General features: G+C 41.6%; 1 protein-coding gene across 2 annotated transcripts; it reads left to right on the forward strand.

Moving 5' to 3' along the window:
* The first annotated feature begins 221 nt into the window (after window positions 1-221).
* usp48 (ubiquitin specific peptidase 48) lies at window positions 222-25445 on the forward strand. Of its 2 annotated transcripts, none has more exons than XM_020485824.2 (27): window positions 222-475; window positions 963-1097; window positions 2998-3118; window positions 3312-3453; window positions 3545-3672; window positions 3882-4006; window positions 4588-4696; window positions 8668-8801; window positions 8952-9034; window positions 11175-11357; window positions 11585-11722; window positions 12098-12247; window positions 18957-19157; window positions 19249-19363; window positions 19559-19701; window positions 19915-20114; window positions 20431-20553; window positions 20915-20976; window positions 21080-21190; window positions 21314-21444; window positions 21550-21656; window positions 21779-21886; window positions 22084-22266; window positions 22364-22489; window positions 22646-22694; window positions 22834-22860; window positions 23995-25445. In XM_020485824.2, the coding sequence occupies exons 2-27, from the start codon at window positions 964-966 to the stop codon at window positions 24015-24017; spliced, it is 3156 nt and encodes a 1051-aa protein (XP_020341413.1). In that variant the 5' UTR covers window positions 222-475; window position 963; the 3' UTR covers window positions 24018-25445. The 2 variants fall into 2 exon arrangements, with proteins under 2 accessions (XP_020341413.1, XP_020341421.1); XM_020485832.2 differs by having other exon boundaries at window positions 11178-11357.
* The last annotated feature ends 1665 nt before the right edge of the window (window positions 25446-27110 follow it).

Raw genomic sequence — 27110 nt, forward strand, 5'->3', positions numbered from 1 at the left:
AATTCACTATGTTTATAACATATTCTAGTTTTGGGAACACTGTGTTGACGTTTAATGATTAATCGATGAGAACATTTGCAGAATGTCGGACAAAATCCATCTCGTTCCATCTTCTCCCACTCCCGGCAAGTGGGCTTCTCACTGTCATTATTGATAATGAGTAGAAACGACAAGCGGATGCTTCACATTTATACATCCGGTGAAATATCTGTCTCATTGTTCTATCTGTGGTAAAACCTCTCGCTTCGCCTCTTCCTCTCTATTTTTATGAAGTCCCCCGCATTTTCTTTGAAAGTGGCTACGTAGCTGCGTCGACATCAATCGCATGTCATGCGTTAGTACTTGCGCCTAAAACTGAAGGAGGAAATTATTTATTTAAAAACTGACGCAAGGGCGCTAAATCTAAAACAAACTGAATAAAATATGAAAATATATGCAGCTGCACAATCAGAAGTTTGTGATACACGCACGAAAGGTTCGAATGTACATTTAATTAAAAAAATAAAACATATTTATATTATCCGCTAACAAGAAATGATGGCTAGCTAGCTAGCTAGCTAACGTTAGCTTTAGACCTAGCTAGCTAGCTACGCAGTTATTTGCAGTGGGGAATATCTGACAAGCTAGCTAACATTATGATTGGTAGCTAGTTAGCTACGACAATGCATCAGCTGACATGATTCTAGTGTTAGCCTATGTATGTTGGAAGAATGTTTAGATTGTGTAATTCAAGTCTTATGTCATTTGAACTGCTTGCCTGATGTGATTAACGTTGTAGCTACAATATTTGTTAGGCCTTTTTTTCGCCGACGACTGGATCCCTACATTTAGCCAACAGGCTAACGTTAGCTAGCTAACGACGTTGAGTGACTGCAGCTGTGCCAGTAGCAGCGCGAGTTAGGCCGCAGCATCCTCGGCACCTCTTTGTCAGGGTACCCATGGTAGGCTCTGTTTTCTTGCAGAATGGCGCCTCGCGTACAGCTTGAGAAAGCAGCCTGGCGCTGGGTCGAGTCGGTGAGACCAGAGGACATACAACGGGAACATATTGAGATAGCTTACCGAATCTGTGTACCGGCGTGCAAGAGGGGAGCATGCAGGTAAATGTGCAAGTTTAGCTACATATTTTTTCCCCCTAGCTAATTTCTTCAATTCCCAATGTCTAAACGTGTCCTTTGTCATATTCAACTGCTATAATGTTGCGAGAACATTAAGGGTGAATTGATTGTTTCACAACTACCTTTTGTCTGCTATTTTATTATCTTGTAGTTAACTAGTCGGTTGAATATCATGTGTATACATAGGCTACACAATGAGATTCCATCTATGGAAAGACAGGCGATGCACTTGTCATTACATGTTTTCATTTCCTGTAGTATTTTGATATTCACATTACTGAATGGTATAGACAATTCTTTGGTAACGGAATTACGCTGAAACTTATAATTTTTCTTTACTTTAAAATGTATAACTAACAAACAACCATTGATTTCAAGTTTAACAAACCATAGAACTCTATGCACAAAAGGGCTACTTGCCATGGAACAGTCAAAATCATGTTTCATGAAATTGAATGAAATTTGGACAAAAACAGTTAGAAATATAATGACCAAAGTATAAAAAATGACATTTGTAACGTTACCCTACTGGCCCCCTCCCACATGTCAAACACTTGTATTCAGGAGGCTGGAATATTTAAGGGGATAAAGTGACCCCCTAATGCTAATTTTAATACACCAATGGTAACATGATATTCTCTTACCTAATTTAAATAAGTACCCCCTTGTAACCAACATAGGAGAAGGTGTTTGCAGAGGGGTGTGGGGTTTATATAGCTACTCTACTGGTGCCAAAATTTGACTATAGGTTGTCAGCAAAAATAATTAAAGGTTTACACTTCGTCTATGGCAAAGATACTTGTTTACCCTTTCATCTGTGTCTGGTGTTTGCTAGTTACTGGCTAGCTTGGTCTTCAGCTAGCATGGAACAAAAAGGGGGGGGGGGTCGTTCCAAACTCTGACACGGTTATCATGTCAAGTGCATCACGAGACAAATGTTGACATCATTAACCAGGTTTCCATCCAACCTTTTTACATGAGTAAAGTGGATGTTGGATAAACAATGTAACCGTTAATGACAGGCCTGATGGAAACAAGACAATTAAGCCCCAAAAAATTGGTGTAAATGCTTTTCTGTGCAATTATTGATATAACATCATACCAAAGTAAACATTGTCACATATTGTTGTGTGGTCCTCCCACTATGACTCATCGGGAAAGCATGCAGTTTATTAGGCTAGTGATGAAATATGAACTTCACAGGGTGGTGAAAATGCAAGGCGATGAGCTTGATGCTCCTTTCCAATAAATATCAAGGGTCTTATTCTGGTGACATGATCATCGGTGCTCGGCTGCAGTTTGACAAATAAAAATAATAGTGATGCACCGATATGACATTTTTGGCCAATATGATATCCAATATTTTCCTTGCCAAAAAACCTGATACCAATATATAAAATTTTAGCAGCCCTTTGAGCATTCTAGTACAGTTAAATAGTTACCACATGGACGCAGCGGTCTAAGGCACTGCATTTCAGTGCCAGAGGCGTCACTACAGTCCCTGGTTCGAATCCAGGGTGTATCACAGATTTCAATACTAGTTGATGTCATAACTCAGGAGGATGTCTTCTCTCGAATGAGCCATTGATCATATAGCCATTGAATATATTTATTGCAATATTCCTACCACGAGAAATATGTAATTTATCCGAGGGTCTAGCACATTTTTCCTATTTGTCTACCTCTTTAGTCCAGGGTGTATTGCATGGTGCCGTTGCCAGAGATGATATTATAGAAAGGAGATAGGAATCCAATGAATGAATGAAGGAACTTTTAACGCCCCACCCAGAAGACAGTCTCCCAATTGCGTTCAAGTTAATAATGTGTGAAAGAAGTTGTTGTTAGGCTATTGACGTCTCTCACTCTGACTTTGCTTATACAGGAGGAATTGCAAAGGGAACCCAAATTGTCTTGTCGGTATTGGGGAACATGCCTGGTTGGGAGAGATTGACGAGAACACCTTCCACAACATTGACGATCCTAACTCGGAGCGCCGGGACAAGGTAGGCATACTTCCACAACATTCACAATGAACACATCTGCAAGGATGTGCTCCTGCCTGTTTGTGAATCCACATTACTTAGTTCCACTTCAAGTTAAAATGTCTGCCTTTTGATCTGCACTGATGTGAAAACACTGGATGAGTAAGAGACAAATTTGTTTGTACTTGTCCATCGCTTTCTTTCTCCCTCTTAGAACACGTTTGTGGGTCTGACAAACCTGGGCGCCACATGTTACGTCAACACCTTTCTGCAGGTGTGGTTCCACAACCTGGAGCTGCGTAGGACCCTGTACCTGTGTCAGAACGCCAGGGCAGAGGAGCACAACATGGACTCAGGTGTGCAAGCCCTCAGAGATCAGGCCAACTGTATAGGTGGCCTCAGGTAAACCCAAATTGTAGAGCTGAAACACAATTTTCCCTTTCTCAGACTACGAGCCTCGCAGCATATGTGAACACCTGCAGTACCTGTTTGCACTTCTACAGAACAGCAACAGAAGGTACATCGACCCCTCAGGGCTGGTCAAGGCTCTGGGGCTGGACACAGGACAACAGCAGGTAGAGGGTCCCAATTATCTTTAAAAAATATATATATATTTTTTTATACATGTACAGGAAAGTCTGTGTGAAGAGTTCACAATGTTTGGATGAAGCTTATTTGTTTTGATAGTGGCTATAGGAGGAAAACAAATAATACAATTTTAAAGTTGAAACTGTGTTTTTATTTGACTCTTTCTACTGCCCGTCTTCTTTCCTTTCGCTTTCAGGATGCTCAAGAGTTTTCCAAGCTCTTCCTCTCGCTATTGGAGGACACCTTATCCAAACAGAAGAACCCAAACCTGCATAATGTCATCCAGCAGCAGTTCTGTGGCCAGATGTCTTACGTCACTGTGTAAGCCAGGACTACATTCAGCCGTCAACTTTAATCAGACTTAAATAACATTCTAACAACCTAGTTGTAGTTTTATTTGTTAGAATTTGAAATCTTCAGGTTGCCATGAGAGATTTCCTTGTACTTTCTTGCTTTATTGCTGGGTTTTATAAAGTCAAGCGTCTGACTATTTTGTACTTTGATATCAGTGGTGGTGCCAGTCAGAAATGCAACAGGATTTAACAGTCTTTTATTAGCATCATAAAGGCAGTTGGAAAAGTGCTGTGTCAGGTTAACTGGACAGTCCATGTCAGACCGGACACTAGGGTTTTTAACTAGAGGTTCTGGCTTTGTGGCTGCAAAGGTTATCCTTTTATCCGGGCCACGCTTTTGCCATGTATGATTTTTGGATCAAGATCAAAACGTAATTGCACTACCTTGTTTTTTGTTGTTGCCTTAAATCAATCCAGACTTCTACACAACACCGATACATTTCAACCCTCTGCAAAAAAAATCTAAAATAACAGGTGCAGACTTTGCACTGGTACGGACACTGAGTAAACCTGTCCCTGAGTGTTTCTCTGTCTGGCTTTACAACACAGGTGTAACCAGTGTGGTCGTGCTTCACCTCTGCCGTCCCGATTCTACGAACTGGAGCTCAACATCCAGGGCCACAAGAACCTTACAGAATGTGTCACAGAGTTCCTCAAGGTAACCATGCATTATGACATCAGTTCCCCAAGGTAACAATGAAGCCATAAGACTGCTAAATAGCTAACAAAATGTCTACACATATTATCTGAGTTGACCCTTGGATTACATGTATTTTTGAACGGTCTCTATGCACACTCACATGACTCTACACACTCATGCACACTGACACTTCAACACACACACACTCCATTTGCTCGCACACACATTTATACTGACTCCAGACACACAGTCGCATACAATCATCATATACGCTGTTGCTACTTTGTTTATCAAATATCCTGATGCCTAGTCACCTTTCCCCTATACATATCTACCTCTATCGCTCCAGTATACCTGCACATTGTAAATATGGTATTTGAACTGACCCTGTATATAGCTTACTCACTAGTCATGTCTTTTTATGTCTTATTTTTATTTGTGTTTTTGTTCTACCTTGTTATTTTTAGTACTACATTTATATTGATTACTGCACTGTTGGGTTTAGAACTTGCAAGAAAGGCTTTTCACTGTACTTGGGCACGTGACATTAAAACTTGAAACATTGTATAATGACATCAGTGTTCCCCAAGGTATTAATGCATTTTGACATCAGTGTTCCGTAAGTAACAATTAATTATGACATCAGGGTTATATCCCCTGGTAATAGCGGAGCTACATAAAGATGGGCCCCGGTATATGCCAAGGGCCACCAACCAAAAATGTGTTGTTCCGTGACCCAGAAAACGGAATTGCTAAATTTCAGCTACACCATGTAGATAATGTTATGAACATGAATACTGTGCGATTCAAAACATGTCAAATTTGCCCATTATTATTTAATCAAAGTTATGATATATATACCAGTCAAAGGTTAGGACACACCTACTCATTTAAGGATTTTTCTTTATTTTTACTATTTTCTACATTGTAGAATAATAGTGAAGACATCAAAACTATGAAATAACACATATGGAATCATGTAGTAACCAAAAAAAGTGTTAAACAATTCAAAATATATTTGAGATTCTTCAAAGTCGCCACCCTTTGCCTTGATGACAGCTTTGCACAGTCTTGGCATTCTCTCAACCAGCTTCACCTGGAATGATTTTCCAACAGTCTTGAAGGAGTTCCCACATGCTGAGCACTTGTTGGCTGATTTTCCTTCACTCTGCGGTCCAACTCATCCCAAAGCATTTCAATTGGGTTGAGGTTGAGTGATTGGAGGCCAGGTCATCCAATGCAGCACTCCATCACTCTCCTTCTTGGTCAAATAGTTCTTACACAGCCTGGAGGTGTGTTTTGGGTCACTGTTGAAAAACAAATGATATTCCCACTAAGCGCAAACCAGATGGGATGGTGTATCGCTGCAGAATGCTGTGGTAGCCATGCTGGTTAAATATGCCTTGAATTCTAAATACATAATTGACAGTATCACCAGCAAAGCACCATCACACCATCTCCATGCTTCACGGTGGGAACCACACATGCAGAGATCATCCGTTCACCTACTCTGCGTCTCACAAAGACACGGCTGTTGGAACCAAAAATCTCAAATTTGGACTCCTCAGACCAAAGGACAGATTTCCACCGGTCTAATGTCCATTGTTTGTGTTTCTTGGCCTAAGCAAGTCTCTTATTCTTATTGGTGCTCTTTAGTAGTGGTTTCTTTGCGGCAATTCTACCATGAAGGCCTGTCAGTCTCCTCTGAACAGTTGATGTTGAGATATGTCTGTTACTTGAACTCTGAAGCATTTATTTGGGCTGGTAACGTGAATGAACTTATCCTCTGCAGCAGAGGTAACTCTGGGTCTTCCTTTCCTGTGGTGGTCTTCATGAGAGCCAGTTTCATCATAGGGCTAGATGATTTTTGCGACTGCACTTGAAGAAAGTTCTTTAATTTTCAGAATTGACTGACCTTCATGTCTTGAAGTATTGATGGACTCTTGTTTCTCTAGGCTTATTTGAGCTGTTCTTGTCATTAATATGGACTTGGTCTTTTACCAAATAGGGATATCATCTGTATCCCAACCCTACCTGGTCACAAAACAACTGATTGGCTCAAATGCATTAAGAAGGAAAGCACACCTGTTAATTGAAATGCATTCCAGGTGACTACCTCATGAAGCTGGTTGAGAGAATGTCAAGTGTGCAAAGCTGTCATCAAGGTAAAGGGTGGCTACTTTGAAGAATCTTATATATAACACTTTTTTGGTTACTACATGATTCCATATGTGTTATTTCATAGTTTTGATGTCTTCACTATTCTACAATGTAGAACATAATTTTAAAAAAAGTCTTGAATAGGTGAAGGAGTAGGTGTCCGGGAAACTTTGGACTGGTACTGTACATATTTTTTCTTTACTTTTTACAATTTTTTTCTCCCCTATTTCGTGATATCCAATTGGTGGTTAGTCTTGTCCCATCGCTGCAACTCCGGTACGTACTCGGGAGAGGCGAATGTCGAGGTGTCCAAACTTTGGACTGGTACTGTACATATTTTTTCTTTACTTTTTACTCTTTTTTTTCTCCCCTATTTCGTGATATCCGATTGGTGGTTAGTCTTGTCCCATCGCTGCAACTCCGGTACGTACTCGGGAGAGGCGAATGTCGAGAGCCGTAATGCTTCATGACACACAGCTTGCTTGACCCGGAAGCCAACCGCACCAATGTGTCGGAGGAAACACTGTCCAACTGGCGACCATGTCAGCGTGCATGTGCCCGGCCTGCCACAGGAGTTGCTAGAGCGAGATGGGACAAGGACATCCCGGCCGGCCAAACCTTCCCCTAACGGCGCTGGGATGATAGTCCGCTGCCTCATGGGTTTCCCGGTCGCGACACAGGCCGGGTTCGAACCCGGTTCTGTAATGATGTCTCTAGCACTGCGATGCAGTGCCTTAGAACGCTGCGCCACTCGGGAGGCCCCAAAAGGTATGATATTTAGCAATGCATATCACAGCACATGTGCTCCGACGTTGCTATGTTTCATCATGGTTACTTCTTTTGCACGCTGGCACCCAGAACTATTTGTGCGTTTGGTGTTCGTCCTTGCATCAGCTCAACCAACACGTTACCTTCACAGATCCAGATGAACCCCGAAACTAGTAAATATGTTTCAACCATGGACATGGATTTTCTCTGTTAATATAAGACATTTTGCCAGCTGTATTTAGCCTACAAGCGCTGTAATTGCTCTTACCTGCTAGCCACACTAAAGATATGTTAGAGTAATTGAATTCCTTTATGTTTTAATATCCAATTAAAATTAAACACTCTGTCAATTCATAAGGATTTGTAATTCCCTTATTCTATAATGATATACAGAGCCCAGTCTTAAAGTCAGACAGCAGAGTTTATTCAAGAGAGTACTGAGTACTTACACATTTTACCACAGGTTATAAACTGAAAATGACGTCAGCGTTTTCTAAATGTTCCGTCTCTTCTTGACACTGGTAGAAAGGCTCTATAGTTCTCAAGCCTTCCCTCCTCGCCTACAGCCAGTGTAGATAGGCATTCTAGTTAGTCTGGAGATATAGTTCATTCATTTGTACCAAGGAACAGACCGTCATTGTTCTAAACTCTTGACCACATTCACCACATTATTTTCAGTACTGGGATCAAGAAAGAAAATTCATACATGTACAGTAACATAATAGTATTCTGATTAGTACATATACAGTAACATAATAGTATTCTGATTAGTACATATACAGAACATAATAGTATTCTGACTCGCCAGGCCTGATTGAAATGTATACATAAATAGTCATTATAGGTGAAAATTCCCGTAACAAGATATCACAACATTTGCTAGCTAACACGGCTCTCAAAATAAGCAAGGACCTGACAACTAAGTAAAGTGCTCTTCTGGCATCTCATAGAAATATATTCAGCATGTTTCAACAGCATCTTACAGTAAAAAAAAAAAACATTTGTGAGTTGTTGATTTGAGTTGTTTAAAAAAAATATTATCCTGTGAATTGTCTCTGCAGGAGGAGAAGTTGGATGGTGACAACCGCTACTTCTGTGAAAGCTGCCAGAGCAAACAGAATGCCGCTCGACGCATCAAACTGCACAGCCTCCCACGGGTACTCAACCTGCAGCTCATGCGTTTCGTTTTCGACAGGTCAGTTTGATTCATTCATTCCATCTGTAGTTTTGTAGTCTCTAGTCTACCACTCTTCACTACCTACCCTGAGTAGTGGCCATATACTGAGGGTCAATGCAACAACTCAGTGGTGTTGCTGAATGTGGTCTCTCCTCCTCTGGTTTCCAGACAAACGGGTCACAAGAAGAAGCTCAACACCTTCATCAGTTTCCCAGAGCAGCTGGACATGGGCCCGTTTCTGGAGGAAAAAGGTATTGCCAGCCTCTCAATGGCAAAACACGCTGTCCTCAATTTATACATGTGACCAAATAATTAATGATAAAGATGGATAGCGCGTCATCTTCTACGCTCGGACACGCCTACCCGTGACCTATTTCCCCCTCTTTCCTCGTGACGATTTAAACCCCTCTGGCAAGAAAATGTAGGTATCGTACATTGTAACACATTCAAGAGTACAAATACAACATTTCATGACTACGTGCATATTTGGTGATATATAAAGACTGCCTTACTTCCTACATGTGACCAAATGTACTGTTTACATTCTTTAATTATTCTAGCTACGACCGGCTCATCACTTCTTCGAAAATTTCTCTCGATTTAGGTCATGGAGGCTAGCATTTGTTTATTTATTTGCCATGACATCCATACATACAAAAGCCAACTAGGATCAAATGAAGAAATTTGTTTTCCTGCTGGTAGATGGAGACCTTTAGCTGAATGAGAAAATACGTTTCTTTCCTGGCTGATTTGGAATCATATTGCAGACATTGCATTCAAGATCAATAAATGTTGACATATTAAACCTATACAAATGAAAGGCATTACTTTGTTGTCTTACAAATTATTTCCATTTGATTGATTCTCTCTTGTTTAAATGCCATTTATGGTGCAGGAGACAGACATATTTTACCTTTAAAAATGACCAGTAGACAGCAGTATTGACCTAATATGGGAAGCTGACACTCTCAGAAGGTCAGTTCAATTCACAATTGTAACCAGGAACACATTTAATTAATAAAATAGAAAGGGAACTGGAGACAGCTGCTAGAGACCACGTGTCACATGTTAATACAGTAAGAAAATACCATGACAAAGAATTGTCACTTGGCACAGTGTTATTTATAGGACACCAGCTAAATAATCAGTTATGCAGTGAAGAGCGTATTTTTTTTTGTTCATTTTCTTTGATTGCCCTTAAATGTTGACCGAGAATAGCCCATGTTGCGCTACATGACTGAAGTTCTGTGAGAAAGTATTTTTGACAATGGTGTGAGGGTTGTTCCATTTGATTTAAATCACTTTTTACTGCACCCCTTTTGATTTTAATGAAACTTTCTATGCATATTTGCCCATGGTACAAATGGTCTAAAAGTAACTTAGATTTTTGCATACCCCACCATACCGTGAGACATCCATGTCGTCATCACTGGAAAAAAATAAACGATTGACATTGTCCATTTTTGATGATTTTAATTTTGTAATAAAAAAATGAAGTCCTTTGTTTACCTTTCACATAAAGTGTTTGATGTGTAAAATCAGTTTTGTTTTTCATTTTTGCATATGTTACTTGGATCCTATTACATAATCTGAAGTGTGTTGTGCCCGCTATCGGTTGAGACACAGCATGTTCTTGAATACAGGGTGGGTGACATGTTTTGGCTGATAAATGTACTAAAATGGGAATACAATTCAAATGTTCAACTTTCAAATGTTAGCACAAAGATGGTTGGAGGTCCACACTTCAGAGATCCTGACTTGAATGGGAATATAATTTGTTTAAAATTACACTGTCAATCTGCCATAGGAAAACTATTGAAATCCTAAAAATATAGATAATCGAATAGGCATGACCATTTAGGTCTACATTCAATGGTGGGTGGAACGGCAGCCATCTTTGTGGTACTAATTGGAAGTAAAAAATGTAATTGATTTACTAGCTAAATTGCAGTGGTCTGAATGGTTATCTCCATTCTATCAATGATATTTCTATGATTTGAAATGACACCCATCCTCAATTCAAGAGTAGGCTGTGCCTCAACCGATGACGGGCACAACACAACACAAATGTCAAATAAGCTACATATGTGAAAACGGTAAAACAGATTTTATGCATTTTTAGATGTAATTTTTATTGTAATTATACAACAGTTTGACAACCCTGTTCTGTAAGTTTAAAAAAAAATATATCAAACTCAACCATTTATCTTTTCCAGTTATGAAGACATGGATGTCTCATGGTAGGGTGGGGTCAAAAAGTGAATGAAATCAAATGTAAAGACCCATGGTGTAAAGGCTGCAGACACATAATCCATGCTGTGGAAAGTTGGTTAGTCTGTGTGTGTATGTGTGTTTGTTTGTTTTTTGGGCCTCTTTGGGTGACGTCCCCAGAAGATGAGAAGTGTGTGTACGAGCTGAGTGCGGTCCTGATCCACCGCGGGGTTAGCGCCTACTCGGGTCACTACATCGCCCATGTGCGAGACGCCCGCACCAGCGACTGGTACAAGTTCAACGACGAGGAGATTGAGAAGATGGAAGGCAAAAAGCTACAGCTGGGCATCGAGGAGGACATCGGTGAGCCTCCCTGAGTCCCTGCTCCTCCCTCCCTTAGTCCATATATACCCCCTTCACCTCTCCTCCCTTTTCTTTCCCTTCACTTCCCTGAATTGTAGCAGTATTGTTTTGTAATACATCTTGGTTAAAAATGGACAGTTGTTTAGTGGTAAAAGTCCTACCCTTTCCACTCTTGATCACTTTTTCTCTTATACGCATTCGCTGCTGTTCTTCTGGTCTTTCTCCAGCCGAGACGGTGAAGTCCCAGACCCGTAAGCCCAAGTGCAGTAAAGGATATCACTGCTCCAGAAATGCCTACATGCTTGTGTACAAATGCCAGAGAGAGGAGGACACTGACCCCATGGAGACCAACGTTGAGGTGCCAGGTGAGGATCGAACTACTGTACTGCACCTGGTGATTACTGTTGTACAATACATTATGTGCAAGGTAAGAATTGAGCTAGCTAAAGGGCTGCAGTGTGTACAGACCTTAGACATACTTGATTCAAATAGTCAACAAGTCAACACCCCAGATAAAAATAGTTAAGAATAAATGTAAAAGGTGGTAAAAGCTATTCTCTAGTAAGGTTATTCCCGGGTGAACTGTGTAGTTTGATATTCCCTGCTATTGTAAAATTGCCTAAATGTGCATGGTACACTACCTGTTGCTGCAGAGGCCTGGTTAGAATGTTGTGGTTGTATGACCTTTGAACCCAGCGATGGGAGCTGTGATGTCAGTGGGAGCCCTCTATCTGTGCCAGGCTTTCTGGGGAGGCTGGTGGACCGAGACAACAGGAAGTTTGAAGAGTGGTGCCTGGAAATGGCCGACATGCGCAAGCAGAGCGTCGACAAGGGCAAGGCCAAGCACGAAGAGGTGAAGGAACTCTACGAGCTTTTACCTGCGGAAGACGGTTGGTAAAAACATTACCCCAGACATGTCACAATATTGCAATATGGAAGTAGTTCTATGTTCATGATGTTTAATGCCAGTGTTTTCCACTAGCGCTGGCTGTCGGCTAAACCGACTATTTTTCAGCCCACAGCTTTTTCCACTTAAATTAATACGCTACTTTTCAATTCGCTATTCAGAAAAAAGTCAGCTGAGCCCATTCGCAAGAATGAACGATATGCATCTTCTAGAGATCTATTGCTAGGACAGGCACATGTCAGTCACAAAGTGAGCGACACAAGGGAAAGACTGCTAGTTTGACACTCTGCTATCTGTCCCGCCTCCCGGTACCTGTTTGCAGTGTGATTTGTGTGTGCTGTGGATGGCTCCAGTCTAATTTCTTTACACTGAGGAGGGGGGACAATGTTGCTCCTTCATCATCTCTGTGAGTGAATTTCAAGACTACAGAGTGACCATTTTACTCGCCTATGTGCCTAAAAATGTCCGAACTGAAAAAGTATGAGCATGTGCGAGTTGTGATTTTTGTAGCCAAAAATACATATGGAATTGTTTTGAGATGGATATACCATGGGTCTTTTAGCTATTTTGAATTGATTTGATAAAACATTGAATTTGTCCTTTACTACTATAGCGTATCACATCTGGCCGTGATTGGGAGTCCCATAGGGCGGCGCACAATTGGCCCAGCGTCGTCCAGGTTTGGCCGGGGTAGGCCGTCATTGTAAATAAGAATTTGCTCTTAACTGACTTGCCTAGTTATGAAAGGTAACTTTTTTTTTTATAATTAAAAAATAAACGCATTCAATAACACATTCAGAAATGGTTAAAAAAATAAAAAAAATAAAGACGGCTGGGGCTGCAGTCATGTTGGGGCTGCAGGGTAGCCTAGTGGTTAGAGCGTTGGACTAGTAACCGAAAGGTTTCATGTTCAAATCCTCGAGCTGACAAGGTACAAATCTGTCATTCCCACTGTTAACCCACTGTTCCTAGGCCGTCATTGAAAATAAGAATTTGTTCTTAACTGACTTGCCTATGCCTAGTTAAATAAAGGTAAAATAAAAAAATATCTAGGAAATATAAGAAAGCTAATTTTTTTTGTTGCCACAAAATTACCTCCCTCCATACTTCCATTTATTTGTATGGGTTACATTCAGACAAGTCCGGTGACACTTGTGGGGGTTTGGAGAGCAAATCGAGTCACTCTTTTCCATAATGGGGTCATATTAGTTTGTAGCTCAAACGGTTCGGACGCTACAAATAAAGTTGGCACATCAGCATTGTCGACTTTGTACGATTCCCGTGGCACTTGTGGGGGTTCTAGAACAAAACGCTACAGACGTTTTCATGAGGAGGCCGATTTTCGGGATGTCTCATTGTCTGAAGACACACCTCTGTTACTCGGCTACCTTCCACCACAGATGCAGATGGTCAACGTAGGTGGATGCGTTGGATTGAGACTCAGCCCATGCTAAACACCTTAGATCTCTAGCTTAAACTGACAGATTTTAATGGGGATTTTTTTATTTATATTACTTAAAATCCAACCGTGCGTCAATCTAAAAGACCTTCACTTGAAAAAAGGGCAATAGTACTCTGTCTCTTGAGAAACCGTAGCCACTTCCTCAAAATAGTCTCAAGTAGTCTAACATAACTCAAGAAATCTGTAATAAATTTTGGCGGTTTTGCCGAGGAGGTCTTACATGCTTACCAGACCGCTCGTGCGCATGTTGATTTTGTCCACCCACACAAGGCGCGATCAGGACACGCAGGTTGAAATATCAAAATGAACTCTGAACCAACTATATTATTTTGGGGACGTTTAGCTAGCTAGCTAGCTTGCTGTTGCTAGCTAATTTGTCCTGGGATGTAAACATTGGGTTGTTATTTTAACTGAAATGCACAAGGTCCTCTATTCCGACAATTAATCCACAGATAAAAGGGTCAACCGAGTTAATTTCTAGTAATCTCTCCTCCTTCAGGCTTCTTCGTCTTCTTCTTTGGACTTTGTATGGTGGTGGCAACCAACTTTAAGGTGCACTACCAACTGGACTGGAGTGTGGACCTTAGTTCATCTTTCAATCACCCACGTGGGTATATGCTTCTATAAACTATTGAGGAGGCGGGACTTGCAGTGCATTAAGCTTCACAATAGAACCAAGTTCTATTTTAATGCCCGGCTACGCAGACGCTCGTGAGAAGTGTGGGTGCCGTGATTGAATAACATCTATGTGTAAATGTATTTTGCAGGGCATGCGTCTCAAGCGGTGTGGTCCGCATTTTAGTCACACACTTTTACTTGTAACTAGGATGTTTGGTGTAGTATTTCTCAAGTGAGAAAATTCACATGAAAACGAGTTCTCTCGTTGAATGACAACAAACACTTAATTGAGGAATCCCTACTGTTGATCATCGACGAACGGGCGTAGACTTCGGCTACCAAAGTGTAGTGTGCACGAACAGCCGACAAAACACTTGCCGAAGACCAAAACAAACAAAGGTCACACAATGTCATCATAATATATGCTCAACCCGTTTTGGATGGGAAGCATGCGGACGCCTTAAGTGGTAACAAATGAGTACAAATCCACTTAGCCTTATTGTTTTCTGGCACATTCTTTTATTTTCTGTTGCATTTCATATAGCAGCCATGTTTTGATTTATTTTTCAAGATAATGTGGGCAGACTTCGAAGACGGGTTTAATGTTTTTACTTCGAAAACAGTCCAGATCAACTAGGCCTAGACGATTTCCGAAACGACTAACATTACACCGAATTCATACATTTTCAGTCATTTAAATTGGGGCTGGGCGATATGACGATATATATCGTGTGACGATAGAAAAACGTCAATCGTTTCATATTATGCTCTATCGTTTATTTCCTTGTCGCAAATCACACTCTTTACGGCAATATCATTTCGTCAATTGGAGGGCGTTTTGCGTGCGGTGTGGAAGGACAGTTGCAACACAAACAAACATGGAGGAGAATGAACGTGACACAGAGCTCGTACCTAAAAGAGGGGCTACTTCGGTCACATGGACGTGGTTTGGGTATGAAAAGTCTGACACGGACCAAAAAAACGTCCTCTGCAAAATATGCCCGGAGGCCAGTCCTGACAACAGGCTCAAACACCACTAACCTCTTTTACCACCTACGCAAGGAACATGTGAAACAGTACGGAGAGTCTACAGAGGAGACCCAAAAAAGTACAGTCGAGTGCTCAAAACAAACCCCTGACTCAGACGTTGCAAGAAGCTTTTTCCCGCGGCACACTATATGGCAAAGAATCACGAAGATGGAACGAGAACAGCTGCTGTTACAACTTAAATCTGCAAAGACATGGGCCTCAATTTACACGGTCGAGAAACAGGGGTTTCGTGAGTTCGTGCTAACACTTGACCCAAGGTACCAAATGCAAATTGATATGTGACACGTATTAATGCCAAAATAACATGCAAAACAGGCAAGCCCCCACCATTTAAAAAAATATTTATGTTAGGCTTATTTGTCTTTTCAACTATAGTTGGTGTTTTCTTTTAACCTTTTTAGATTGTTTACATTAATATTTAATACTTTTGTTACATGCTTAATTGAACATTTGCTCAAAGGTTCTAAATAAACACATGTTTTATTTGTTGAGTATAATTTAAAATGTAATAAGAAATATGCCTTTACGTGGTCATTTTAGATCAACTATTAATTGAATTTACTGAAAATGTGCAGTATTGTGATATGTACAGTTATCGGGATATGAAATGACTTATATTGGGATAGGAGATTTTGGCCATATCGCCCTGCCCTAATTTAAATTGTAAAGTCATGACTCTCTAAACACAATACTACAACAAATGTTTCCAATCTGGAAGATACATTTGATCAAGTATTTAATCATTTTGTTTTGTATTTCGGGTGGGAATCAAGGCTTTTGAATGTTCTGGAGGCCATCTAAATTTGTGCAAACATTTTCGTACCCAGGGGGGCAAGCTACCCGGGTACACTTGCGAGGTCTTACACTTGCAGTGTACATTCGAATCCCCCATGGGGTGCAGAAAAACTAGTTGAAATGTGGACTCGCATTTATTGCTGTATTGTGTTGAGGAGAAAAGTGCAATCATCACATTGAAAATGAAGATTAGGGGCTCAATTCAATCCAACCCCCATTGCGGTATTTACGCAGTCGCTCTTTTTCCAATGTTCAAATTAACTCACAAATTAGTCTTGGGTACTGTATTAAAAACCTACAACTACTACAAGGGCGACCCCTCTCACAGGTATTTTTAAACTTTTAGAAGTGTGTCGGCTTGGGCTAAAATACTGTAAATAAAGGCTCAAAAGTAAAGAATTCTGGCCCATGTGAGATTAGAACACACAACCATTGAATTATGAGCCAACTGTTTTAGCAGACAGCGCCACCAACCAGTAAATACGAGTTGGCTCTGTGCAGGCCAGTGCAGTTCTTCCACACCGATCTCGACAAACCATTTCTGTATGGATCTCGCTTTGTGCACGGGGTCATTGTCATGCTGAAACAGGAAAAGGCCTTCCTCAAACTGTTGCCACAGTTGGAAGCACAGAATGTAATTTTATGCTGTAACGTTAAGATTTCCCTTCACTGGAACTAAGGGGCCTAGCCTGAACCATGAAAAACAGCCCCAGACCATTATGCCTCCTCCACCAAACTTTAAAGTTGGCACAATGCATTGGGGCAGGTATCATTCTCCTGGCATCTGCCAAACCCAGATTCGTCTTTCGGACTGCCAGATGGTGAAGTGTGATTCATCACCCAAGATAATGTGTTTCCACTGCTCCAGAGTCCAATGGCAACGAGATTTACACCACTCCAGCTGAAGCTTGGCATTGTGCATGGTCATTTTAGGCTTGTGTGCTGCTCGGCCATGGAAACCCATTTCATGAAGCTCCCGACGAACAGTTCATGTGCTGACGTTGCTTCCAGAGGCCGTTTGGAACTCGGTAGTAAGTGTTGCAACCGAGGACAGACTATTTTTACGCGCTTCAGCACTCAGTGGTTCTGTTCTATGAGCTTGCATGGTCTACCACGTCACGGCTGTGCCGTTGTTGCTTCTAGACGTTTCCACCGTTTTTAACGGTTTGAGCTGCAGACAAGTGGTTTGCTTAATAGTAAAGGTGCAACCACGGACACGAAGCCATGCGTTTGCTTTTGTGGCAGAGGCTGTGTGGTACAAATGATACAAATGACTTTGCTTGTGATGCGCTCCCCTCAAATGATACTGTAACAGCCTGAGCGAACTGGACATGAAACAACGATCCAGATGTAAACATGCCTGTAATTCAATGTATTATCTTTCCTGTGCTGGTGCTCCCAAGTCAAAATTCCATGTGCATTCCACAGGTCATGTTTTATAAGTGAGTGTTAAACAAATTTATCACGATTAGGAAAGGTTTGTTCTCGGCACACCAGAAGCTACTCTGAAAATATAGTTTACCAATTACTTTACACTGTAACAAGTTAAGCTACCGTAAAGCTACCCCTTAAGAAACATATAGTTTACTTAATAAAGTTACTTTTAAAAAGTAGTTTACTATATCCAAACTGCTTTGGAAAAAATTGTAAATCAGACTACACATTGCAAGGACAGGGTTCATATGTTTACAGAATGTAAAATTGTTTCAAGTGAGAATTCGGTAGGTCTGATGAAAAAAATAAAGGAAATTCTTGCCTACTTCGCCCATCTTTTGTTTTAGCAGAAAAGTAGTGTATTTCCAGTAGTTAACTACTTTTTTTTGCCATGTAGCGAACTACTGAAAACACTACCTAGATTTGACTTTAGTTCAACTAACACCAAGCTACTGCAACATGTAGGTAATTACTAGTTGTACTACATGTAGTTCACTACTCCAGCACTCCACTGCAGTAGGCATGTCAATATGAATGCTAGTTTTAAATTAATTTTTTTGCATGTTATCAAGTAGCCAGCATGTTGCTGGTATGTTCACTATTGAAGGTTTACTTTTTAAAATCACTTTCCCTGAAATAAATAAGCTCAGTGAGTGGATTGACGAGCTCTTCTTTTTGCTCTTCAACCTGCACAGCTCCCGTGTGCAGTGCATCAACGTATGTACTTCTTGAGAATGAGAAGTTGTGACATGCAGGGAGCGTGGTGGGCCTTTGACGACCAATCATATTGCTCAAATACAAATAACATGACTTTTCCGTGTGTTGTTCAATGGTTTTCAATGGCAGACTGTGACTGATCAGTACATGTCGCAAAACCGCATTATAAACTGGGTGGTTTGAGCCCTGAATACTGTTTGGCTGACAGCCATGGTATACCATGGGTATGACAAAACATTTATTTTTTCTGCTCTAATGATGTTGGTAAACAGTTTATTATAGCAATAAGGCACCTCGGGGGTTTGTGATATATGGCCAATATACCACAGCTAAGGGCTGTGTCCTGCCTAAGAATAGCCCTTAGCCATGGTATATTATCCATATACCACACTTCCTCTGGCCTTATTGCTTAAGTAACATCTGCTAAATATGTTGTGCATGTGACCAATTTTTTATTTGATGTCAAACTGGAACGCAAAATGCGTTGAGAAGTTACTGGTCCGGTCGGGCCAGTGAATGACGAAATCCACCAGCCTAACATGTTTTTACTGGCCCTGGGCCTGTGGCCCTTTGTTAATGTCGGACCCTGCATGTTGCTGTTTTTTTTTTCTTCCAGGCCAAGAGTATGAGTTTGTGCCTCTGGAGTGGCTGAAGAAATGGCTGGATGACTCGACGGTCACCAAAGAAATCGACAACGGCAACTTCCTGTGTTCTCACGGTAAACTGCACCCCGACAAGGTGGGGGAGGCCAAGAGGATCTCAGTCAAAGCTGCAGAGCTTCTCTTCGACAAATATGGAGGAGGGCCCAGGCTAGATGGTAAGCCCCATTGCAATGGCTGACGTGCAGTGGTTATTCTCAGCTCCTCTCTGCAACCTCTGACCTCTTCTGTGTGACCCTGTGTGTCCAGGCTCAACTCTCTGTGAGGAATGTGTGGGGCAGAGATGCAGGGTGCTGCGGCTAAAGAACCAGCTGGCCGAGGATTACAAAGAAGTCACCAACCTTGTCAAGTGCCCGCCCAAAAGGTAACCGCTGACTCCCTCAGATTCATGGCAACATTACATTTTGTGATCGTAAAACGGTTGGTCAAAATAACCATAACTTTGTAAGTAAGCGGAATGCACTTATTTAAAAAAGAATAGTAATACAGTTTTAATACTGCATTTAGTAATTGTATCCTCTGCAAGTGTGTGTTCTTACGTCTCACCCCTGTCCGACAGTGATGAGGGGTACTGGGCGGGCAAGACGTCTCTGCGGAGCTGGAGACAGTTGGCCTTGGAGCAGCTGGAGGAGGATGAGGAGGAGACCAAGCACAGCAACGGCAAAACCAACGGAGAGGGACCAGAGATCACTGCTACTAAAGGTACACAAACCAGCAGAGATCACAAATCGTACAACTTGTAAAACGACCAGTTATCACAATGACTGAGTAGAGAACTCCACTATTATTATTAGAGTCAGGTGAGAAACAACATGCATTCCCCTCTTTGTGCAGAGATCATGAGAATTATTGCTGTCTGATTCTTGTCTTTATCAAAGCATTTCTCACTGTTTGACTATTGCTGTCTGTTTCCAGAGTACGGCCCAGAGAACCTGGACGGAGACGAGGAGGAAATGAAGACCTTCAACGAGGACATCCTCTGTCGGCATGGCGGTCTGAGTATCCTGGAGAGCGAGCGGCGGCTGGTGACTGAGGAGGTGTGGTCCAAACTGAGGGTGTACTTCCCCAAAGCCCCCCAGTTCACCCAGCTACAGGAGCCCTGTCAGCAGTGCCTGGTAAGAAGGGACTGACGGACGGATGTGGTGGGAGGGATTAGAGATACTGTAAAAAAAAAATGTCTCTTCCTACTTGTCTTCTAGCCTTGTAAAAAAACTAAAAATGGTTAATGGGCGGCAGATAGCCTAGCGGTTAAGAGCATTGTCACTAACTGTAAGTTCACTGGTTAGAGCCGTCTAGGCGGAAATTCAGATGTGCCCTTGAGCAAGGCACTTAACCCTAATTACTCCTCTAAGTCACTCTGGATAACAGTGTCTGCTAAATGACTAAAATGTAAATGTGTTAACTGTGTGATACCCCTGTGTTTTCTTGTAGAGGCTGGAGCGAGAGGGGAAGGAGAATGAGGCTCTGAACAGGATGATGGCGTCAGAACAGAAGAGCTCCTTACTCAACCTCTTCCAGGAGAAGAACAGGCCCACACTCACCAAGTGGCCACAGGTAATAACAGTAGGTAGTACATGGCTAATAACAGGTAATAACTGCTGGGACGCTGGTAATAAAATGGCTAATAACTGCTGGGACGCTGGTAATAAAATGGCTAATGACTGCTGGGACGCTGGTAATAAAATGGCTAACGACTGCTGGGACGCTGGTAATAAAATGGCTAACGACTGCTGGGACGCTGGTAATAAAATTGCTAACGACTGCTGGGACGCTGGTAATAAAATGGCTAACGACTGCTGGGACGCTGGTAATTAAACGGCTAACAATTCCTTCCTTCAATTCTTAGAGTAAATATACTATTGGATAAACTGAATATATGTTGTTGACATACTGATCAACCCCATCTTTGTTTTAGGAGACAGATATTCTCTACATAGTTCCTCTGTTCTTTGTAGACGAGTGGAGAAGGTTCATCAGGTAAGTCCTTTCCAAATCCAACAGTTTGGATGGTGAAGCAGTCCAAAAAAAGTCAAAGATGGCATGAATGTCTCTGACTCTGTCTTTCTGTGTCTGTCTATAGGAGGCCCACTAAGACCACCCCAGTGTCAAGCGTAGGGAACAGTTTGCTCCTATGTCCACATAGAGGCTTCATGTTCACCTTCGACTCCATGTTAAAGGGAGACGCCCAACAGTGAGTGACTTCACTGACCTCTGACCCCCCTTGACTCAAGTTGTTGTGTTTTATACAGCACTTCTCTGGTCTTTATCATCCATCCCTCCTGGTCTCATGTTGTGTGGTGTTCCCTCTGCACAGTATAGCTCTTCTCTGGCCCGACGAATGGGAGGTGATCAGCAGACACTTCCTGGTTGATCAGCCAATCTCCATCTGCCGGATCAGCGGGGCCACACCCAACGGCTCCAGTGTGGAGTACACCACCCAGCCTGGTGAGATTTGAGCCCACGTGATTTCCCCTTGACTGCGTGACTGTTGGTGATTTGATTTTTTGAGATCTGCAGAGGAACTGTTTGACTGTGTATGTGTGTGTCCAGAGTTGTGTAGGGACTGCAGAGAAGGCTTCATTTTCCAGCAGCAGAGGGACATGAGAGAGTATGCACAAGCCACAGTCTACGTACGCAAAGTCATAGACGACAAGAGGGTGAGTCTCTTTCTCGTTCTCCCTTCTCCCTCTTTCTCTCTGTAGTAAATGGTTCTTGTCAGTGTAATATGTAAATGGTATGAATCTCCAGAGAAGAGTACAACTCGTGTCTTCCTCTGTAGTTGAAGGATGCAGCTCCTGAGATGAATGTGAGCGGGTCGGAGGCAGAGGATGAGAGGGAGGAGCCTGTTGCTAAGGTGGATGGAGAGCGAGACCCTGATTTCAGCCAGGTAGGATACAAACTGCTCGCCTCAGTTACACTTTTTATGGCTCATAAGTCTCTTAAGAATCGAATGTTTGAGTAGTTTTGTGGAAACTCTAAGTTATTTACCAATAATGTAAAAGTGAGAAGCCCTTTGAAGGATGATTGACATGGAATATTACCCAATGTTGCCCTTGCTTTCTGGTCACACGACCCTCTGTCCAGTCAGAGGATGGGGCAAAGCGTCAGAAGCTGAGTGACGGCACTGTCAGTGCTGCCGCAAGTCCCACCCCCATGGCCAGTGGTGGCAAATCGGGGATCAGGAGGAGCACGAGGCACAGGAAGCTCCGGGGAGAGAAAGCACTCATCGTCTCAGCCAATCAGACGCTCAAGGAGTTGAAAATACAGGCGAGGGATTCATAATATATCCTCCTTGCCTTTGCACCACTCTGAATCTATTCATTCCTGATCCTAACTCTGGTGTGTTGTAATGGTCCTCCCTCAGATCATGCACGCCTTCTCCGTGGCCCCGTTTGATCAGAACCTGTCGATCGACGGCCGTTGTCTTACGGACGATTCTGCCACCCTCGGCAGCCTAGGAGTCATCCCAGAGAGCGTCATCTGTCTGAAGGTACGAACACTCCCCATTTTAGATTGTTGACTTTTTGTTGAACGATGTGCGGACAGATGGGGATCTAATGGGAAAGTGAACACGTCGTCACGGGATTACTGGAGACGATCAGCGAATGCAGTTGCTCATTCCTGAATCTGTGTTTTTTTCTTTCAGGCTGATGAACCCATAGCAGATTTTGCAGCAATGGATGATGTTTATCAGGGTATGTTTATTTTCGTCTCTTTCCATAATTTGTTTTTCTCCCTTTTGTTCTTTCGTACACCCAGAAATTCCTTTTTTGCATTTGCCTATGAATAGAATGATCCTATTTTCAAACAACTGTTTCTGTGCTCTCTTCTCAGTGTGTATGCCTGAAGAAGGATTCAAAGGTAAGGATATTTTCTGATCACTATTATGCTTAGACAATGGTCGTGACTGAGTACCCATACTTGCGTCCTAGTCCATTTGAGTAGTATGTGGCTTTTCGAGAGTACTTTAAATGCCCGGATGTCATACTAATTTTGGCTTTGACAACAGCTGATAATCAGGTATGGGGGTGTGCTACCAAAATTCACCAATAATCCAAAACAGTAATCGCGCACAACGCATTCTCAGTATGCGAAAATAGAACGTTTTAGTATGTACATTGTTGAAAATAGTGTTTTAAATGCCTGGATGTTCTCATTTCGGCTTTTCACCTAGTAGAATTTGATGCACACTTTTCCACGATTCATTGGAAGAGGTGGGCTGCAGGTGATAGGCGGCTTATCATTGGCCCTAAGTTCATTTCAAGTAGCCAGACAACACAACTAGGCTACTTAGCAGTCATTCTTATCTTGTTCCCGTTGATCAGGGCTTTAGTTTACGATGTTGCTGTCCAGTGGTTCTGAATTTGCGATTCAACAGACCCCACATTTTTTCCCTTCTGTGCAATAGCCTTTTGATTTGAAACGTTTGTATGTACTAGGCTATTTTATTTCATATAATGTGTATGTTACAGCACTTTGGTTTCACTAATAAATATGTTGAAATGGAACCAAATGATCTGTTTCTGTCTTCGGTCCTTTTTACAATTGGATAGATTGGCTATATGGGCTACGGTATAGGTCAAATGTGATAATCCTTCTCAGGCTGGTTATAGGTAGACTATTACACCTTATTCTATTCAGCTTGGAGAAATTCATCTAATTGGAAATTGGCTATTATCAGGCTGGTTAATGCGATACATATCTGTTGAATTTGGAAAAATCCACCTGCACTCGGCCCCGCCCCACCTGCTCAGCCAGTCAGGAGCCGCTACTGCATTGTGGCCGTGGCATACTTTTTACTAAACGGTATGTGCTAAATAGTATGTGACGATGAGTACATAGTATGCAGTTTAAGTATGTGGTACGCTGGTATGGGTATTCAGACATGGCCAATGTTTACATGCTTGACCTGCAGTATGTGGAGCTATGTTAAATTTGACCAGATTTATTGATTGTATGTCAATGTTGGTAAAACATGCGTATGTATCCATTTAGGGACTGGGCTTCTTGGCCACTGAAGAGAACACAAGTCGCTGCCCTCGAAGCGGACTGAAGCTGGACAACAAGAATAAAATGCTTGAAATAGTGTCCATGAATGGGGGAAAAAGTGCTTTAATTTTTTTCTTTTTTAAACTGTGACTATGTTGCAAACCCTTTCTTTATCACAAAAGTAGCGGCTGGCTTTTAATATTTAAAGACGTTTATGCATTCTCTGGGACTATGTGGTCACGCTCTCTTTGCCCGGACTGTGAGTAGAAACGGGTCATTAGTTGAGTGGCATCTTCCAATATGGAGCCCAAACTTCTCTCTTCTGTCTGCTTCCGTAGGCTTCTGAGAGGATAGGCCCAGTCGTAGAAGGTGCCCATTTTATTTTGATTGTAGGACAAAATTTTCCTTGAATTTTACAAGAGAAATTTTTTTGTTCAATGGAAGCTTGTGGTCATATTTAAAGAATGCATAATACATATTTAAAGAATGCAAATGTTAAATATTGAAAATTGTAACTGTTTGGTGGTTAAACAACCTCAACAAAGTTAACAAAATACTCCCTTGTGACATTTAGGAAAAGAAAATATGTATATTTCTTAAATGAGTTTAAAAAAACATAGGAAATTTAGATTAGATTGTGCTGCAGTCAGAAACAGATGCAGGCCTTGGTGTGAGCTGTTCTTTTCTCTATTTCATATGGGCAATAAAGTTATGTTTTCTTCTAATTTGAATGTACAGATTCTCACACATTGTTTTGGACTTGTTTGTGCACTGTAGGAAAATACAATGGGCGGTTTCCCCGACACAGATTAAGCCTAATCCTTTGTCCTGGAAACCGCCCCTCTGACCACTGATATTAGATTAAGTAAGTATATACTCACATTTTGTAATTCATTCTTCAATATACACAGTAAACCAAGTCTAGATGTATTGTACTGCAACTACAAGAGTGGATGGTTGGTGTTTGTAGTTTTAGTACTACTATTTGCATAATTTTCTTTTGCAATTGAAGAAAATTATTTCACTCTAATTTAAATTTCTCATAAGTGAATAAACATTGAGCACAGTTGAGTTCTCCCTAAGCACTGATCTTGAAGTATTTGTTGCCAAAGAGGGTAAACTGATCCCAGATCGGTGTCTTTTTAATGTAATGATTTAACGAAATGCCTTTTGGAGAATGCGCAGTTTGTAGCTCGAGCAGTGGGTGTGTCAACAGAAGTGTATGGAAAGCTGATTCAAATGGCATTAAATGTGGAGAATGATAGGCTACATTTGCATCTGTTGGCAATTAAGTAGGCTATTAATTGGTATGCCATAGCAGGTTACTGTACCCTACCATTTGATACAATAAACATATTGAAATGACGATATCACTGGAGCCATTGCAAGTCAATTTGTGCCACTTGTGTAGCCTACCTGGAGCTGGCAAACGGATTTAATAAATAGCCTATAACTCAGTATGTTGTTGTAGCCTTATTTGTTATTATGCAATTATTAATGGCCATATTTAGTTATCAATTGGGATCATGGTCACAGCTCTATTGCAAATGTATCATTCTCCACATTCAATGTCAGTTTCATTGTGGACTTTTCCCTGAAATTAGATGTTGGCCTTTCAGGGGCAATAGGCTAACGTTACCTGTGTCTAGCTCAGCAAACCATGGCAAAGTTGAATTGCAATTATAAACCCAGATTTTAGTCACCGTTCTCTTATTTAATATCCTTCATGTTTAGAGGGAATGTTTTCCCATTTGTGGACCCAAACACAACAAAGTCTTTCTTTTTTTTATTTTCCTGCATGATAAGTTTGGATGCTGTTCACATGGGAAACATCCCAAGCTAAATGTTTGTGTAATTTTGAGAGTCCATCTATCAGTACTTGCATTGCATGTAAAATCTGTGGTTCAGGATTGTTAGCTTGAGCTGAATAGGTCATATGTATATATGTATTACATTTGTTTGGCTGGGGCAATGTAGAACAATATAAGTCTCAGAATATGAGAAGTGATCCATTGCACCAGATTTGGATGACAGTAAATTTAAATCTGCAGTCCCCGAGCAGGTGAACATGCAGTATAAACATATGTACAAACAGATGCCAAGATGAATAGGCTATGTATCAGAATAACATGTAGGCCTATCATTCAGGACAGACCAATGTGTTTCCAATGGTAATTCAAGATTGACTTTATTGCCCCTAAGTGGACATTTGTCTTGGACACAACTGCTGCATACAGTAACAATACAAAGTACATTCAACAACAAACATGCCAGGTGTCCCTATCATACATAGCCCATCAAATCACAGATGAAGAAACACCTTCCTAATATTGAGTGGCACCTCCCTTTGTTCTCAGAACAGCCTCAATTTGTTGGGTCATGGACTCTACAAGGTGTCGAAAGTGTTCCACAGGGATGCTGGCCCATGTGGACTCCAATGCTTCCCACAGTTCACCAATAATCATCTTATAGTTTGTAGGCCAACGCTACAGTCGATTTTGTGAGAAGACAGATTGTTGGGATGTCTCATGGTCTGACAAACACCGCTCTTGCTCTTGTCACCTTTCAGCGCAGGTGCGTAAGTGTTACGTAGACGGATGTGGTGGATTGAGACTCATCCAATGCAAAAAAACAAATCTCTATTTTAAATTGACGGATTTTTATGGGGATTTTTGTATTCTAATTAAATTGTCACGAGGAAGGAAGCAGACGTCGACATTACGAGGTTAAGAAACGACAGAATAACACAATCAAAACCGTCTAACCAAGAGGTCCCCAGTTTAATGCACGGCATTTCAGTGCTAGAGGTGTCACTATAGACACCCTGTTTCGAATCCAGGTTGTATCACAACCAGCCGGGATTAGGAGTACCATAGGGTGGCGCACAATTGGCCAAGCGTCGTCTGGGTTTGGACTGTGTAACCCGTTATTGTAAATTAGAATTTGTTCTTAACTGATTTGCCTGGTTAAATAAAATAATTACAGAGCGCTGATGAGCCTCCTACTTATGTTGACATGCCCACTTTCAGACACCACATATGTAGTTACCCATACCATAGATACCTTTGAGGAGATGGGAAACGGCATTGGAATCGTAGTGACGCACATTGTGTGTTCCCATG

This window comes from Oncorhynchus kisutch, linkage group LG1, assembly GCF_002021735.2.
Source record: "Oncorhynchus kisutch isolate 150728-3 linkage group LG1, Okis_V2, whole genome shotgun sequence".
NCBI classification, from domain to species: Eukaryota; Metazoa; Chordata; class Actinopteri; order Salmoniformes; family Salmonidae; genus Oncorhynchus; species Oncorhynchus kisutch.

What these genes read in the sequence shown, in the direction of transcription:
- usp48 (XM_020485824.2), top strand. Translation starts at nt 964, where the DNA reads ATGGCGCCTCGCGTACAGCTTGAGAAAGCAGCCTGGCGCTGGGTCGAG. An exon ending in GTCAAGTGCCCGCCCAAAAG is followed by an intron (nt 19,364 to 19,558) that starts GTAACCGCTGAC and finishes CCTGTCCGACAG; the next exon opens with TGATGAGGGGTACTGGGCGG. An exon ending in GAGACCCTGATTTCAGCCAG is followed by an intron (nt 21,887 to 22,083) that starts GTAGGATACAAA and finishes CCCTCTGTCCAG; the next exon opens with TCAGAGGATGGGGCAAAGCG.